At 44.3% G+C, this 15371-nt stretch overlaps 1 protein-coding gene across 1 annotated transcript in view; it reads right to left on the minus strand.

Moving 5' to 3' along the window:
• Positions 1-15371, minus strand: part of DNAH3 (dynein axonemal heavy chain 3) — a 373397-nt gene that overhangs the window by 76235 nt on the left and 281791 nt on the right. Inside the window, exons 47-48 of the mRNA XM_044304498.1 lie at positions 4461-4697; positions 2973-3076 (exon numbers count right to left, since the gene is read on the minus strand). Of these exons, the coding sequence (XP_044160433.1) occupies positions 2973-3076; positions 4461-4697 (341 nt within the window). The remainder of the gene's footprint in view (positions 1-2972; positions 3077-4460; positions 4698-15371) is intronic.

Consider the following 15371-nt stretch of genomic DNA (forward strand, 5'->3'; position numbering starts at 1 on the left):
CCTCTGATACAGAAGGTCGTGGGTTCGAATCCCAGCAGAAACTTTTCTGAAATACAAGCACTGACTCCATATATGGACATACAGGGCAGGACACAGGGAGAGGCTGCATCGCATCACTGACATGGAGGTAAGTATAAAAGTGTTTATTATTTTTTAATACCCGACTGTTACTGCCATGGGGGGAGCGGGAGACACTTGATACTGGCACATGGGGCATACTCCCCTGTTGTAATCCACTATTGTTTCATGGGTTGAGTTGCAATACCACTCAAGACCTGTAAGCAGGTGGGGCTCTGTATATGGAAGAAATCAGAAATAGCAAGGTCAGCATTCTGTCAGTGGATCAAATGTGATGTCATCCATTCTGCCATTCTTGCTCAAGCAATGCTTGTTTTTTCCCCAAAGTTAGAACTCAACCTATCATTGGCACCTGATACTGGCACCTGGGGGGGAGAGGCACCTGATACTGGCACATGGGGGGGGGGGGAGAGGGGTTGGCACCTGATACTGGCACATGGGGGGGGGGAAGAGGCACTTGATACTGTCACTTTGTTTGTGGGGGGGGGGGGGATAGCACTATGATACTGGGACATGGGGGGAAGGAGAGAGGCACTTGATACTGGCACCTGGGGGGGGGGAGAGGGGGGGGGTTGGCACCTGATACTTGCATATGGGGGGGGGGAGAGGCACCTGATACTGGCACATGGGGGGGGAGGGGTTGGCACTATGATACTGGGACATGGGGGGGAGGAGAGAGGCACTTGATACTGGCATGTGGGGGGGGGGGGTTGGCACTATGATACTGGCACATAGGGGGGAGAGAGGCACTTGATACTGGCACTTTTTTTTGGGGGGGGGAGATGGCACTATGATACTGGGACATGTGGGGGGGAGGAGAGAGACACTTGATACTGGCACATAATGGGGGGGCATCTATGGGGACACTTACTGGCACATTATTGGGGGGCATTATGGGGGACACTAGGCCGGCAGCCTATCAGAGGCCGGACACTGAGGGGCATCTACTGGGGCACTATATATGGGGAATTTTATACTGGTACATTATGGGGGGCACTAGCAGGAAGGGGGGAGAGGAGCACTATGGGGGAATTTACTGGGGGCACTATATAGGGGTATTTTATACTGGCAAATTATGGGGGCACTATGGGGACATTATGGGGGACATTAGCTCAACTGGGGGCATTACAAGGGGGTATTTTTGCACTGTCACATTATAAGGAGAATTATTACTACTGGGGGGGGGGGGGGGGGCATTATAGTGGGCTTTATTACTCCCCCATGGTATGACCCCCTAATAGCAGCACCAGCCTCTCCCTGCTCTGCTACCCCTCTGCCCCTTCTCCAAATCCTGATTATGAAATCTTTCTCATTAGGATCAAGCACAACATCAGCTCCGCTGAGCCCCCGGCCAAAGTGTTGAAGTGGTGTCCGAGATCCCCAAAGGCCAAGTAACTGTAAGTTTTCATATGAAATATGTTTATGTTATACACATATAGCCTACACTGTGCCACACAATATACAGTATACCGCCGCACCAAAACATAGAAAGCTCCCAACAGAAGAACATACAACCACCAACATAAAGACATCAACAAGAACAATAATTTTATGACCACAAGGGTGGCTCTCACAGGCAGGTCAAATACACAGGAGGCTGCTCCAGCTAGCAGGGCTGACGCAACCTACTGAACCATGCAAAACACTCAGGCTTTATAGGCCAAGAAGCCACACCCCCACAGTCAGACACACCCAGTGACATCACTCACACACTGGGAAGGGAGTTAACCCTTCCAGCACCACAGAAGGGAAAGTCACAGACAGGGGAAGTGTCCAACAGATCACACTGTGGCTGTTGCCGCTGGCAACGACATGGATGGCAGCCGTCCAGAGAGACAGCCCGAAGGCCAGGACACTGCCACCACATGTACAACATACCAGACGCTGCCACGGGCAGCCACAGTAAAAGGAAGATGTACGTGCGCACCAATCAACAACAAGTGCACACCAGACAAACAAACAAAGTGCATCCACACACGCACACAACTCCCCGGGAACCGCACACATAGCTGTTGTCCGCGGCAACCGCACTGAGGCCAACTACAATATGCCTCAGCTGCGGTTGACACAACAACCACAACCGCGGGCAACTGTATGCGGCTCCCAAGGAGTCACGACCATAACCGTGGCCGTGACATACTACTAATGTGGGCCCTCTAGAAGAGAATTACAATTGGTGGGACTTTTGGGAACACTATTACTATGTGGGGAGCTATCTGTATGGCACTATTATTTCTTCAGTATAGTGTTTGGGGGCGTTAGAAGTAGTAGCAGGATGACATTGTTGTAGTACCAAAAGAGGGAGGATGATGGAAACCAGAATTCTGTGTGGTTAACTCTGCAGAGACGAGACATGGCTGAAATATGTCATCATGGCGGTCTGCTTCCAATGGAGAAGATGAGAAAAGAGAACGTTTAAATCAGAAGATACATCACTGGGTATAACAGGTAGTGGTGCTGTATTTTTCTGTATGTGTGATGTGCAGAATTTAATGTTCATCTAAAAATCTGTGCAGTATTCTTTTTATTTTTTTTTACTTGTGGGGTCCAAGCTTGAGAAAGCCCAGGCCTTTGAACCACTTGATCCGTCCTGCCCATAAATAGTCTGGAAGAAAGCAGCCATTTTTATTTATAATCCTTTACAATTAGTTTAACAGCTGACATTCACGTCGGAATCATCTCTTTGGAGACCTGGAAGATGAAGATCCCCACCTGGATCAAGCTGCACAAAATACCCTCTGCACCCTCCACCAGAGATAGCCTGTAAGTCTGCCAGCTGGAGGGCCAAACTCTCTGTACTTTCCTGTTTATTTTATTGCAAGATGATACATTCATTTCAGCATCTAGCTACTGTATATACCAAGTCGATGTTCAGGCAATAAATTACGTTTTACCTTTGCAGTAGGAGAAACTGTCATTTCCTCTTTGGTAATATAGTCAGTCCATGTATTCCACTGTCCGCTGCCATGTTTGTGGAAGTAAAAATCATATACGGTTCCTGTGGATCATAAAGAAAGCTTTATCTTTGGTGAGGATTAGACGGAATCGTTCACTGTTTTATAAAGGACATCTATGAGAAGGTATTGTACCTGTTGAATGGCGTGCTGCAAACACCCATATTGGGTGCCATACTAAAACGCGCCTGGTATGCGGTGACTAATGGGCTGAGAGGCAACACGTGGTCATGGTCATGCCCCTAGTGTGTGAATAGGGGTCACCACCATTAGTATATGGTGCTGCTTGGACAATCAGGTTGAGAGGCGCCACAATAGACATGATAGCAATCGCACTGGCTGAGGCACAAAACTATTAAGGGTTTGGCTGGTAACAGATTGCATTTTTTAGTTCAAAATAAATCAAATATATCAATTTTATGCATTTCTATTTGTAAAATAAGTTAAAGGAACAGTACATTTAGAGATGAATAATAACCTGCAGGACTTTCTGCTCCTGAAACAAATAGTCTTGTAGGAATAAGGAATACTGTACTGTAAAAAGGGCTAAATTTTCAAGTGGCAGATGGCTGAGGGGATGGGGGTGCTTGGCCTGCTCTTGCAGATCGGCGTGGAGAGCTCATGCTACAGCCAGTTGCCTTACAGCCAGAGATAGCTCTGGACTAAGTTTTGTGATAAAACAAGGGTGACTGGCCTCCGGGAACACATACAGGAAAATTCTTCATATATGTCTTGCAGTTAACTGCAATATGAGACAGGACACCGTCAAATATTTTCTACATTTATTGCTCCTTTATCTGGTAACAGAAGCAAAGACAGACCACCTGCGTCACACTGACTGCCACATTAGTAGAATGAACGGAGAGGTGGCTCTCGACATTCACTTCTAATGGAGACAGAAAAGCAAGAGTGTTCGGCTGTTTCCATGACTCCCTTAGAAACAAAATGGACACAGCCACATGGCCACCTATCCATTCATCCTTGGGTCGGATGCGTTAGCCAATGGATCCCCATTCTAGAGGTGTTGGCTAGACGTGGTGGTGGTGGACAACATATATGACATATGTGGATGAACAATTGTCAACAATTTATTCAAAAACCTGAATAACCAAGAGGTTTACGTCCATGCCTCATCCACCCACCGCCACGTGTTCCTACCCTTATTCTGAGTTTGAAGGCTTGATGAAAACTGTATGTTCACTTGTGTTCATACATAACCATTACTCTTGTTTTCCTTCTACTAGGGATAATGATGATGGGTTGATCAGTTAACGCTCATTATGCAAGGATATGACAAGGGTAAATTTTAAATCAAATCTGACATGGTGGAACCCATTGAATGATTTTATCCTATAAATTATTTGCATGTTTTTTGCACTCGCACATTTCCAGTGCAAATCACACTATAAAATATAACTTGAGACCTACCTCTCTCTGGGAACACATTGTTCTTGGTTAATTTAACGCTCTTAGGTCGAGGGTGCTGGTCGTCCATTCCCATTAGTAGGTTGCGGTAAAAAACATCAAATTTCCTTCTACTGTCTCCATTTATGGTTCCTCCAATGGTCCAAACCAAAGCAAACAGGAAAAGACCTTGCAACCACAGTATTATCTGCTGGCTAGACAAAGGTTCTCTACCATCCTCTTCAGATCTCACTATGTCATCTGCAACATAACAATCCATAAGAGAAAGACGTGGACATCACAGAGACCAGCAGAGGAGCACAAAAGCCACATGAGAGGCATGTAGGTAAGTGTAGTGCAAACATACAGGGTTGTTACACGAATTTGTGCAACTAAGACAGAAATAATTCACATATATAATATTTATGTGGCTTACAGAGCTGACGATATGGGACATTTTCTGTACAAAAGTCAATCCCACCCCAATCTGAAATGGTCCTTAGATTTAGTGCACGTTAAATCAGCCAAACATTCATAAAACGTGAGTATTGATGGTGTGATAAAAACCCAGGGGGTCATGGAAGCTTTAGAAAGACCCCATCATCTGCTTGTACTGTGGATCCGGGTTGCATGAATCCATTTTGCCCGTTTTGGTACATTCATGTGCTTAGGAATTTACACATAGGCCTTTTTTTTTCTCATGGATTTTATTCTTCTCAGATGCACCAATATGGCAAGACATGGAGTGCCTACAGACCTACGGAAACTTCTCATGGTGCCATATAGGGTGCGTGCACATGTCATTACCATTGTCAAGGGTCTTAAGTGGTAAAGTGAAAAATAAAATGATAAGGGTTGCCCATAACTATAAAAACAGGGTACTCTTTGTCCCCAGAAGTAGCGTCTCTTCTATACCATGACTCTGCCCTATTCACGTAATTGGGGGAGGAGGGGTGCAATACCATACACAGCTATATAGATGTATAGCTATGTACTTTAGTGTTTCTTTTCCCTTTAATTCCTTGTAATGTAGTTGGTTAGTGGTACCAGGTACCTGGCATTCCAGAAGTCTGAAGCAAGTATGCATACTGCACACTGACTTTTAACAAGGGCTAGGAGGGCTCAGGAGAAGAGAAAACATCTAGCTATGTAACAAAGAGCTTCGCTCCATTGAGCACATCATCAGGGTAAGATGTGTCTTGCTACCACCACCTCTCTTTGTTTCATATGGGCATCGGCCATGTGCCATGTTGGGAACTGGTCGATGGGGAGCTCGCTCATTTGTTCACGGCTTTGGTGATTGTTACTTACTTTACCTTGTGTGTATATATATATATATATATATATATATATATAGTTTAGTAAACTTTTCATGTGCCCAAGTCATGTTAAGTCTATTTTTTCCTGAATCTCAGAATTCACATTAATACAGTTGACAGGGCAAGAGTAATGCCCATTGCATAATCTTAGTGCATATGGATTCCCAATCTGATGGGTATTTCCAAATGCATTGCTCTGACGTATATAGAAAGATCGTAACAAGAACTCCCATGTGTAACCCCAGCCGTAGGCCTAGTTCACACGAACGTATGGCTTTTATAGTTTTTTGCGGTCCATTTTTCACGGATCCGTTGTTCCGTTTTTGAGTTCCGTTGTGTTTCCGTTTTTCCGTATGCCATGTACAGTATACAGTAATTACATAGAAAAAATTGGGCTGGGCATAACATCTTCAATAGATGGTTCCGAAAAAACGGAACTGATACGGAAAACATACGGATGCATTTCCGTATGTGTTCCGTTTTTTTTGCGGACCCATTGACTTGAATGGAGCCACGGAACGTGATTTGCAGCCAAATATAGGACATGTTCTATCTTTCAACGGAGCGGAAAAATGGAAATACGTAAACGGATTGCATACGGAGTACATTCCGTTTTTTTTGCGGAACCATTGAAATTAATGGTACCGTATATGGAACACAAAAAAACGGCCTGTACACTCACTCACAAAAAAAACGTTCGTGTGAACTAGGCCTTACACAGAGCGCTTCAAAGCAGAGTCTTTTTCTTTGATTTCGGCCTCAGCATTGTGAAAATTGCATTTTTATGCACAGCAAAAAGCCATGTCAGGAACCGTTCACTGGGTCATTGAAAACTATTTTACTGGAGTATAACAGGCAATACAATATCTTAAATAAAATAAAAGAATGTAATCTCTCCCATCTACTGATGGCACATTCTGTCTTCCTCTGTAATTGACTGATGTTCTTTATCTCTACAAAACAAAACTGAATGGCACAAATGTCTAAAGCTACGTTGACTCAGAAAGGTCCCCCTGGCAATCACCTTCGGGAGAACAAGCAGTACAAGCTAAAATATGAAATACAGCTTGACTACAAAGAGTGTAGAAATGGATGTATTGACTTTCCCTTTGCTTGAAGCATAGAAATATTGGTATAATCAATCAGAACACTGATTAATCTCATATATGTTTTTTTTCCAATATAACTGGTCGCCGGTTATAAATGGTGTACCCCAAGGTTCATAGAGGGGTCCCCTATTATTTAACTTATTTATTAATGATACAGATGATGGGGGTGGTAGTTTTGTTTCTATTTGTGCAGATGACATCAATATGTAGTACTGTGCAATCTATGGAAAATATCCATAAACTACAAGCTGACTTGGACACTTGCGTACTGTACTGAGGGCGACAGCCACGGCTGGCCCTGCTGTAAATCTATCATCATGCCACAATGTATCCGCCCCTGTCTCTGATCAATGTGCTGCAGCCCGCCAGTACCGTCTGCTGTCAGGTCCATTGACACCAGATGGCAGGATAGAAACCACAACAAACATTAGTCTGCCCTCTTGGTGACAAAGGACCTGTGGCTCCTCCCATTCTGAGTGTAAACCACGCCTCTGACGCTCTGTCATGCTCCATACCCCCTCCTGCTCCGGGACTCAGGCCGTAGGCCAGAAGAGGCTGTGGCATGTATTACAGACTGCAGTGGGGAATGGCACTCAGGTGAGTATTTTTTTCCCCCAGCCACTTGACTATAGGGGTAGTGGGAGGAGAAATACTGGGGGCACTGTGGGGTCATTATTATTACTGGGGGCACAATAGGTGGCATTATTATTACTCGAGGCACAATACAATACATAACATTATTTATATTGCATTGTGGGGGCATTATTATTACTATTATTGGGGCATTATTATTACTGGGGGCACTAAGGTGGCCTTTTTATAGTACTGGGGGCACTGTAGGGGCATTATTATTTCTGGGGTAATATAGGTGGGAAGTAATGGGGGGCATTTCTATTACTTTTCTAAAATTCACATCCCCACCCTTTCCTTGGTCAAACTTGATGGACTTATGTATTTTTTCAAACATAAGTAACTCAGCTGCATCTAAGGCATTCCAAATTCCTCTTAACAACATAATGTAGTATGTAGGCATAGTTTGACATTTAAAGGGGTATTTCCATCGCTCATCATTTTCACAATTCAATGATTGGCTACAGCAGTAATATGTCCATGTCGAGAGAGCAAGAGGTAGAGACCACTGGAGACATGGGAAGAGTCGGAACTGGAGTGGCAGGGGGTACTGCAGTTCAGCCCTCTTCACTTGAATGGGACTGAGCTTCACCTAGGCCAGTGATGGCGAACCTATGGCACGGGTTCCAGAGGCGGCACTCAGAGCACTCTCTTTGGGCACCCTCACCCTAGAAAAAGTCTATGGTGTACCAATATGCCTAAGACTTTTCCTTCCATTCATCAGCGCAGGGCACACTATGAACAGCACTACCAGTGCACTGAATGCAGGCAGGCTATTATAAATGATAAAGTACATGGAAGATATACTATATTGCTCTGTAGTATTCAAGTTAAATTGCCATGACTTTGACAATAAATAAGTGGGTTTTGGGTTGCAGTTTGGGCACTCGGCCTCTAAACGGTTCGCCACCAGTGACCTAGGCCATGTGATCGATGAAAATGACGTCACTAGCCTAGGACAAGGCCACAGCGCTCTCCAGAGGAACATGACCTCTAGGAAGCTGTGAGTTGGACCCCTTCCTATCTGATATTGATGATCTAGGTCAGGCATGCTCAACCTGCGGCCCTCCAGCTGTTGTAAAACTACAACTCCCACAATGCCCTGCTGTAGGCTGATAGCTGTAGGCTGTTCGGGAGTTGTAGTTTTGCAACAGCTGGAGGGCCGCAGGTTGAGCATGCCTGATCTAGGTCATCCATATCAAAATCTAGGAAGATGCATTTTTTCCCCCTCAAAAGTCAGGGGAAAATAGCAGTGCGTCTTATAGTCCGAATGATATTGACCACTTCCATTATGGATGTGGTCCTCTCCTCAGCATGCAGGAGGCGCGGGAGCAGTTAGGGAAGTGTTGCACTGGGTCTACTCACACTTCCGTTGTCTTCTTTCAGGCGCCATGCTGCACTGTGGCCTGCCTGCGTACAGCGTCAAGACGTAGTGCATGTAGCCGCGCACTATGACCTGACGCTGAGCAGGCAGCAGTGTGTCCTGGTTCTGGAGAGTGGCAGCGCCGTTCGGAGCAAGCGAGATACGTTTATTTTTTATTTTTATGTCTGATCTGATCAATCATCAGCTGGTGCTGTACCTGTAGTATACCACGACCTGATCCAGGACCTCATTCAGGCTCCACAATTATATCCACATAATCCACTCAGTCGTATTAGGCTAGGTCTACACGACGACATTTGTCGTGCGACAATAGGGCACAACATTTTGTTGCACCAATGTCGCGCAACAATTTTTATAATGGCAGTCTATGGTGTCGCACTGCAACATACAACATGCTGCGACTGCGAAGCAACAATCGCAGAAAAATCCATCTCGAATGGATTTTCTGCGACTGTTGCGTCGCAGTTGCACATGTTGCAGTGTGACACCATAGACTGCCATTATAAAAATTGCCGCGCGACATTAGTGCAACAAAATGTCACGCAACAAATGTCGTCGTGTAGACCTAGCCTTAGTCTTATTAAAAAAGGTTATTCGTGAGGTATAGATAATACTTTGCTTGTATTTTTCAGCCCCTTTACTTTTCATATAAATAAATCGCTATAATGCATAGTAATCCTGAGAGCGCTGAACTGATTGCTAACCCATGCTGCGCGAGGTTTCGGGGGTCACGCCCCCTTAATCTTGCGTGCCTGTGGGTTGTAACCATGCGCTTCAAATACAATCTCTTTCCATCATCATCATTTCACATTTCCATATATTCATTAATAGCTTCAGTTTTCACAGACGTACATAAAATATTTATGTTGCATTTAAAACCAGTTACTGAGATACTGATCATAGAAATACCTTACAATTGCAAATTAACCCTTTAGGATATAGTCGCTACATTTTCATCATCTATCTAGTCTCATATTGTAGCAATCTGTTTATTTTCTACCAGCACTAGCCATTTTAAAGCATGCAAATGATGTTTCATTTCATAACAGTGTTGCAACAATGTAGTTTCGCTATACTTGTTTTCCTTTGTTTCACCTGCATTCACCTCCTGCATTTCCATATATCGTCTAATATTAGATTTATGTTCGCTTAATCGTACCTTTTTTTCTCTTTTTGTCTGTCCGATGTACCATAAACTACATGGACATCGAATGCCGTAAACAACATTTTTTGTCATAAATGTAGAAAAATGGCGCATTGGGATTTTATATCCCTGTCTTGGGTGATATATCGAATCTCCTTTTTAAAATGGAATTGAAGTTAGCACAGAATAAACACGGGAAAGTTCCTAAAAAAGTCTGCTTGTTTTTCTTTTTGGTTCTGATGTCACCTCTGATAAGTGTATTCCCTACAGTTCTACCTCTCCGATATGAAAAACTAGGTTTTTCTTTAAATAAATTGCCATATTTTTTATCATGTTTTAATAATCCCCAATATTTATTTATAGCATTTTTTATGAGAGTCGCGTGTCTATCATAAGTCCCTATATACAGTACATGCAGCGATTATCTGACTAATAGATCTTCACGTGAAATTTTGTCTACTTCACTACTAATGTTTTTAATCAATCTCCCTGGGTAACCACGATGGGTGAATTTTTTAGCTAATGTTTTTTATGCTTGTCATACTCGTGGCCCGTTTTAGTAATGCGTTTTGCTCTAATAAATTGACCTTTTGGTATATTTCTGAATACGTGTGGGGCGTGATAGCTGGAATATAGCCATATATTATTTCGATCAGTTGGCTTGGCATATAGTGTAGTATTAAATCTCCCATTGTCTCCTTTCTTAATCTCTACATCTAGAAACTGTATAGTATTAGGTCTCGTGCACACGACCGTTCAATTGTTTGCTGTCCGCAAAGCGCGCAAGCCGCCCGTCTGCCTTCCGCAATTTGTGGAACGGAACGGGCGGCCCATTGTAGAAACGCCTATTCTCGTCTGCAAAACGGACAAGAATAGGACATGCTATATTTTTTTGCGGAGCCACGGAACGGAGCAAAGGATGCGGACAGCACACTGAGTGCTGTCCGCATCTTTTGCGGCCCCATTGAAGTGAATAGGTCCGCACCCGAGCCGCAAAAACTAAAAACGGTCGTGTGCATGAGGCCTTAGGGTGATAATGCAATTGAAATGTTATAGTTTCATGGCAGGAATTGAGATAATCGATGAATTCCATCAGTGACTGTTCCGTACCCTTCCACAGTATAGATATATCATCCACATAGCGTAGCCACGTGGATGATGTTTCTAATTTTCTATTATTGAAAATATGCTCATTCTCAAATGCCGCCATGAATATATTTGCAAAACTTGGCGCGGGGGAGGACCCCGTTGAAGTCCCCCGCAGCTGCAAGCAATGATCTTTATTAAATCTAAAATAATTTTTTGTAAGAATGAACTCCAATAATGTCATCAGGAAGGCGATCATGCAGTTGCCCAGACTGGCATCCTGCATCAATATCTCCCTAACGCATTGGAGTCCTTCATGTTGGGGAATATCAGTGTACAAACTCTGTACATCTAATGTGCATAAAAAGGTGACATTATCACATCTCTCTTTTTTTAGGCTGCTTTCACACTAGCGTTCGTCGGTCCGCTCGTGAGCTCCGTTTGAAGGGGCTCACGAGCGGACCCGAACGCCTCCGTCCAGCCCTGATGCAGTCTGAATGGAGCGGATCCGCTCAGACTGCATCAGTCTGGCGGCGTTCAGCCTCCGCTCCGCTCGCCTCCGCACGGACAGGCGGACAGCTGAACGCTGCTTGCAGCGTTCGGGTGTCCGCCTGGCCGTGCGGAGGCGTGCGGATCCGTCCAGACTTACAATGTAAGTCAATGGGGACGGATCCGTTTGAAGATGCCACAATATGGCTCAATCTTCAAGCGGATCCGTCCCCCATTGACTTTACATTGAAAGTCTGGACGGATCCGTCCGAGGCTATTTTCACACTTAGCTTTTTTTTGCCATTTTAATGCAGACGGATCCGTTCTGAACGGAGCCTCCGTCTGCATTATTATGATCGGATCCGTTCAGAACGGATCCGATCGAACGCTAGTGTGAAAGTAGCCTTAGTTGTCTCAAATAATCTGTAGTATCAGATAGACATCTTTGTAGTGTTTTTACTTTTCTCTGCAAGAAAGAATCTACATAAATTGCTACAGGTTGCAACAATGAACTAATGCAGGAAACTATAGGGCGTCGAGGGGGGTTCAATCTGTCTCTATGGATTTTAGGCAATAAATATAGTATTGGCCCTTTTGGACTTTAGCATATTAGGGTATTTGCTATTTTTTCTTCTACTGTGCAATCTATGGAAAATATCCATAAACTACAAGCTGACTTGGACACTTGCGTACTGTACTGAGGGCGACAGCCACGGCTGGCCCTGCTGTAAATTTATCATCATGCCACAATGTATCCGCCCCTGTCTCTGATCAATGTGCTGCAGCCCGCCAGTACCGTCTGCTGTCAGGTCCATTGACACCAGATGGCAGGATAGAAACCACAACAAACATTAGTCTGCCCTCTTGGTGACAAAGGACCTGTGGCTCCTCCCATTCTGAGTGTAAACCACGCCTCTGACGCTCTGTCATGCTCCATACCCCCTCCTGCTCCGGGACTCAGGCCGTAGGCCAGAAGAGGCTGTGGCATGTATTACAGACTGCAGTGGGGAATGGCACTCAGGTGAGTATTTTTTTCCCCCAGCCACTTGACCATATGGGTAGTGGGAGGAGAAATACTGGGGGCACTGTGGGGTCATTATTATTACTGGGGGCACAATAGGTGGCATTATTATTACTCGAGGCACAATACAATACATAACATTATTTATATTGCATTGTGGGGGCATTATTATTACTATTATTGGGGCATTATTATTACTGGGGGCACTAAGGTGGCCTTTTTATAGTACTGGGGGCAATGTGGGGCATTATTATTACCGAGGGCACTGTAGGGGCATTATTATTTCTGGGGTAATATAGGTGGGAAGTAATGGGGGGCATTTCTATTACTTTTCTAAAATTCACATCCCCACCCTTTCCTTGGTCAAACCTGATGGACTTATGTATTTTTTTCAAACATATTATAAGTAACTCAGCTGCATCTAAGGCATTCCAAATTCCTCTTAACAACATAATGTAGTATGTAGGCATAGTTTGACATTTAAAGGGGTATTTCCATCGCTCATCATTTTCACAATTCAATGATTGGCTACAGCAGTCATATGTCCATGTTGAGAGAGCAAGAGGTAGAGACCACTGGAGACATGGGAAGAGTCGGAACTGGAGTGGCAGGGGGTACTGCAGTTCAGCCCTCTTCACTTGAATGGGACTGAGCTGCACCTAGGCCAGTGATGGCTAACCTATGGCACGGGTTCCAGAGGCGGCACTCAGAGCACTCTCTTTGGGCACCCGCACCCTAGAAAAAGTCTATGGTGTACCAATATGCCTAAGACTTTTCCTTCCATTCATCAGCGCAGGGCACACTATGAACAGCACTACCAGTGCACTGAATGCAGGCAGGCTATTATAAATGATAAAGTACATGGAAGATATACTATATTGCTCTGTAGTATTCAAGTTAAATTGCCATGACTTTGACAATAAATAAGTGGGCTTTGGGTTGCAGTGTGGGCACTCGGCCTCTAAACGGTTCGCCACCAGTGACCTAGGCCATGTGATCGATGAAAATGACGTCACTAGCCTAGGACAAGGCCACAGCGCTCTCCAGAGGAACATGACCTCTAGGAAGCTGTGAGTTGGACCCCTTCCTATCTGATATTGATGATCTAGGTCAGGCATGCTCAACCTGCGGCCCTCCAGCTGTTGTAAAACTACAACTCCCACAATGCCCTGCTGTAGGCTGATAGCTGTAGGCTGTTCGGGAGTTGTAATTTTGCAACAGCTGGAGGGCCGCAGGTTGAGCATGCCTGATCTAGGTCATCCATATCAAAATCTAGGAAGATGCATTTTTTCCCCTCAAAAGTCAGGGGAAAATAGCAGTGCGTCTTATAGTCCGAATGATATTGACCACTTCCATTATGGATGTGGTCCTCTCCTCAGCATGCAGGAGGCGCGGGAGCAGTTAGGGAAGTGTTGCACTGGGTCTACTCACACTTCCGTTGTCTTCTTTCAGGCGCCATGCTGCACTGTGGCCTGCCTGCGTACAGCGTCAAGACGTAGTGCATGTAGCCGCGCACTATGACCTGACGCTGAGCAGGCAGCAGTGTGTCCTGGTTCTGGAGAGTGGCAGCGCCGTTCGGAGCAAGCGAGATACGTTTTTTTTTTTTTTTTATGTCTGATCTGATCAATCATCAGCTGGTGCTGTACCTGTAGTATACCACGACCTGATCCAGGACCTCACTCAGGCTCCACAATTATATCCACATAATCCACTCAGTCGTATTAGGCTAGGTCTACACGACGACATTTGTTGTGCGACAATAGGGCACAACTACACTGCAACATTTTGTTGCACCAATGTCGCGCGGCAATTTTTATAATGGCAGTCTATGGTGTCGCACTGCAACATGCAACATGCTGCGACTGCGAAGCAACAATCGCAGAAAAATCCATCTCGAATGGATTTTCTGCGACTGTTGCATCGCAGTTGCAGCATGTTGCAGTGCGACACCATAGACTGCCATTATAAAAATTGCCGCGCGACATTAGTGCAACAAAATGTCACGCAACAAATGTAGTCGTGTAGACCTAGCCTTAGTCTTATTGAAAAGGTTATTCGTGAGGTATAGATAATACTTTGCTTGTATTTTTCAGCCCTTGTAGCCCTTTTACTTTTCATATAAATAAATCGCTATAATGCATAGTAATCCTGAGAGCGCTGAACTGATTGCTAACCCATGCTGCGCAACGTTTCGGGGGTCACGCCCCCTTAATCTTGCGTGCCTGTGGGTTGTAACCATGCGCTTCAAATACAATCTCTTTCCATCATCATCATTTCACATTTCCATATATTCATTAATAGCTTCAGTTTTCACAGACGTACATAAAATATTTATGTTGCATTTAAAACCAGTTACTGAGATACTGATCATAGAAATACCTTACAATTGCAAATTAACCCTTTAGGATATAGTCGCTACATTTTCATCATCTATCTAGTCTCATATTGTAGCAATCTGTTTATTTTCTACCAGCACTAGCCATTTTAAAGCATGCAAATGATGTTTCATTTCATAACAGTGTTGCAACAATGTAGTTTCGCTATACTTGTTTTCCTTTGTTTCACCTGCATTCACCTCCTGCATTTCCATATATCGTCTAATATTAGATTTATGTTCACTTAATCGTACCTTTTTTTCTCTTTTTGTCTGTCCGATGTACCATAAACTACATGGACATCGAATGCCGTAAACAACATTTTTTGTCATAAATGTAGAAAAATGGCGCATTGGGATTTTATATCCCTGTCTTGGG

This window comes from Bufo gargarizans, chromosome 8 (genome assembly GCF_014858855.1).
Source record: "Bufo gargarizans isolate SCDJY-AF-19 chromosome 8, ASM1485885v1, whole genome shotgun sequence".
Lineage (NCBI taxonomy): Eukaryota > Metazoa > Chordata > Amphibia > Anura > Bufonidae > Bufo > Bufo gargarizans.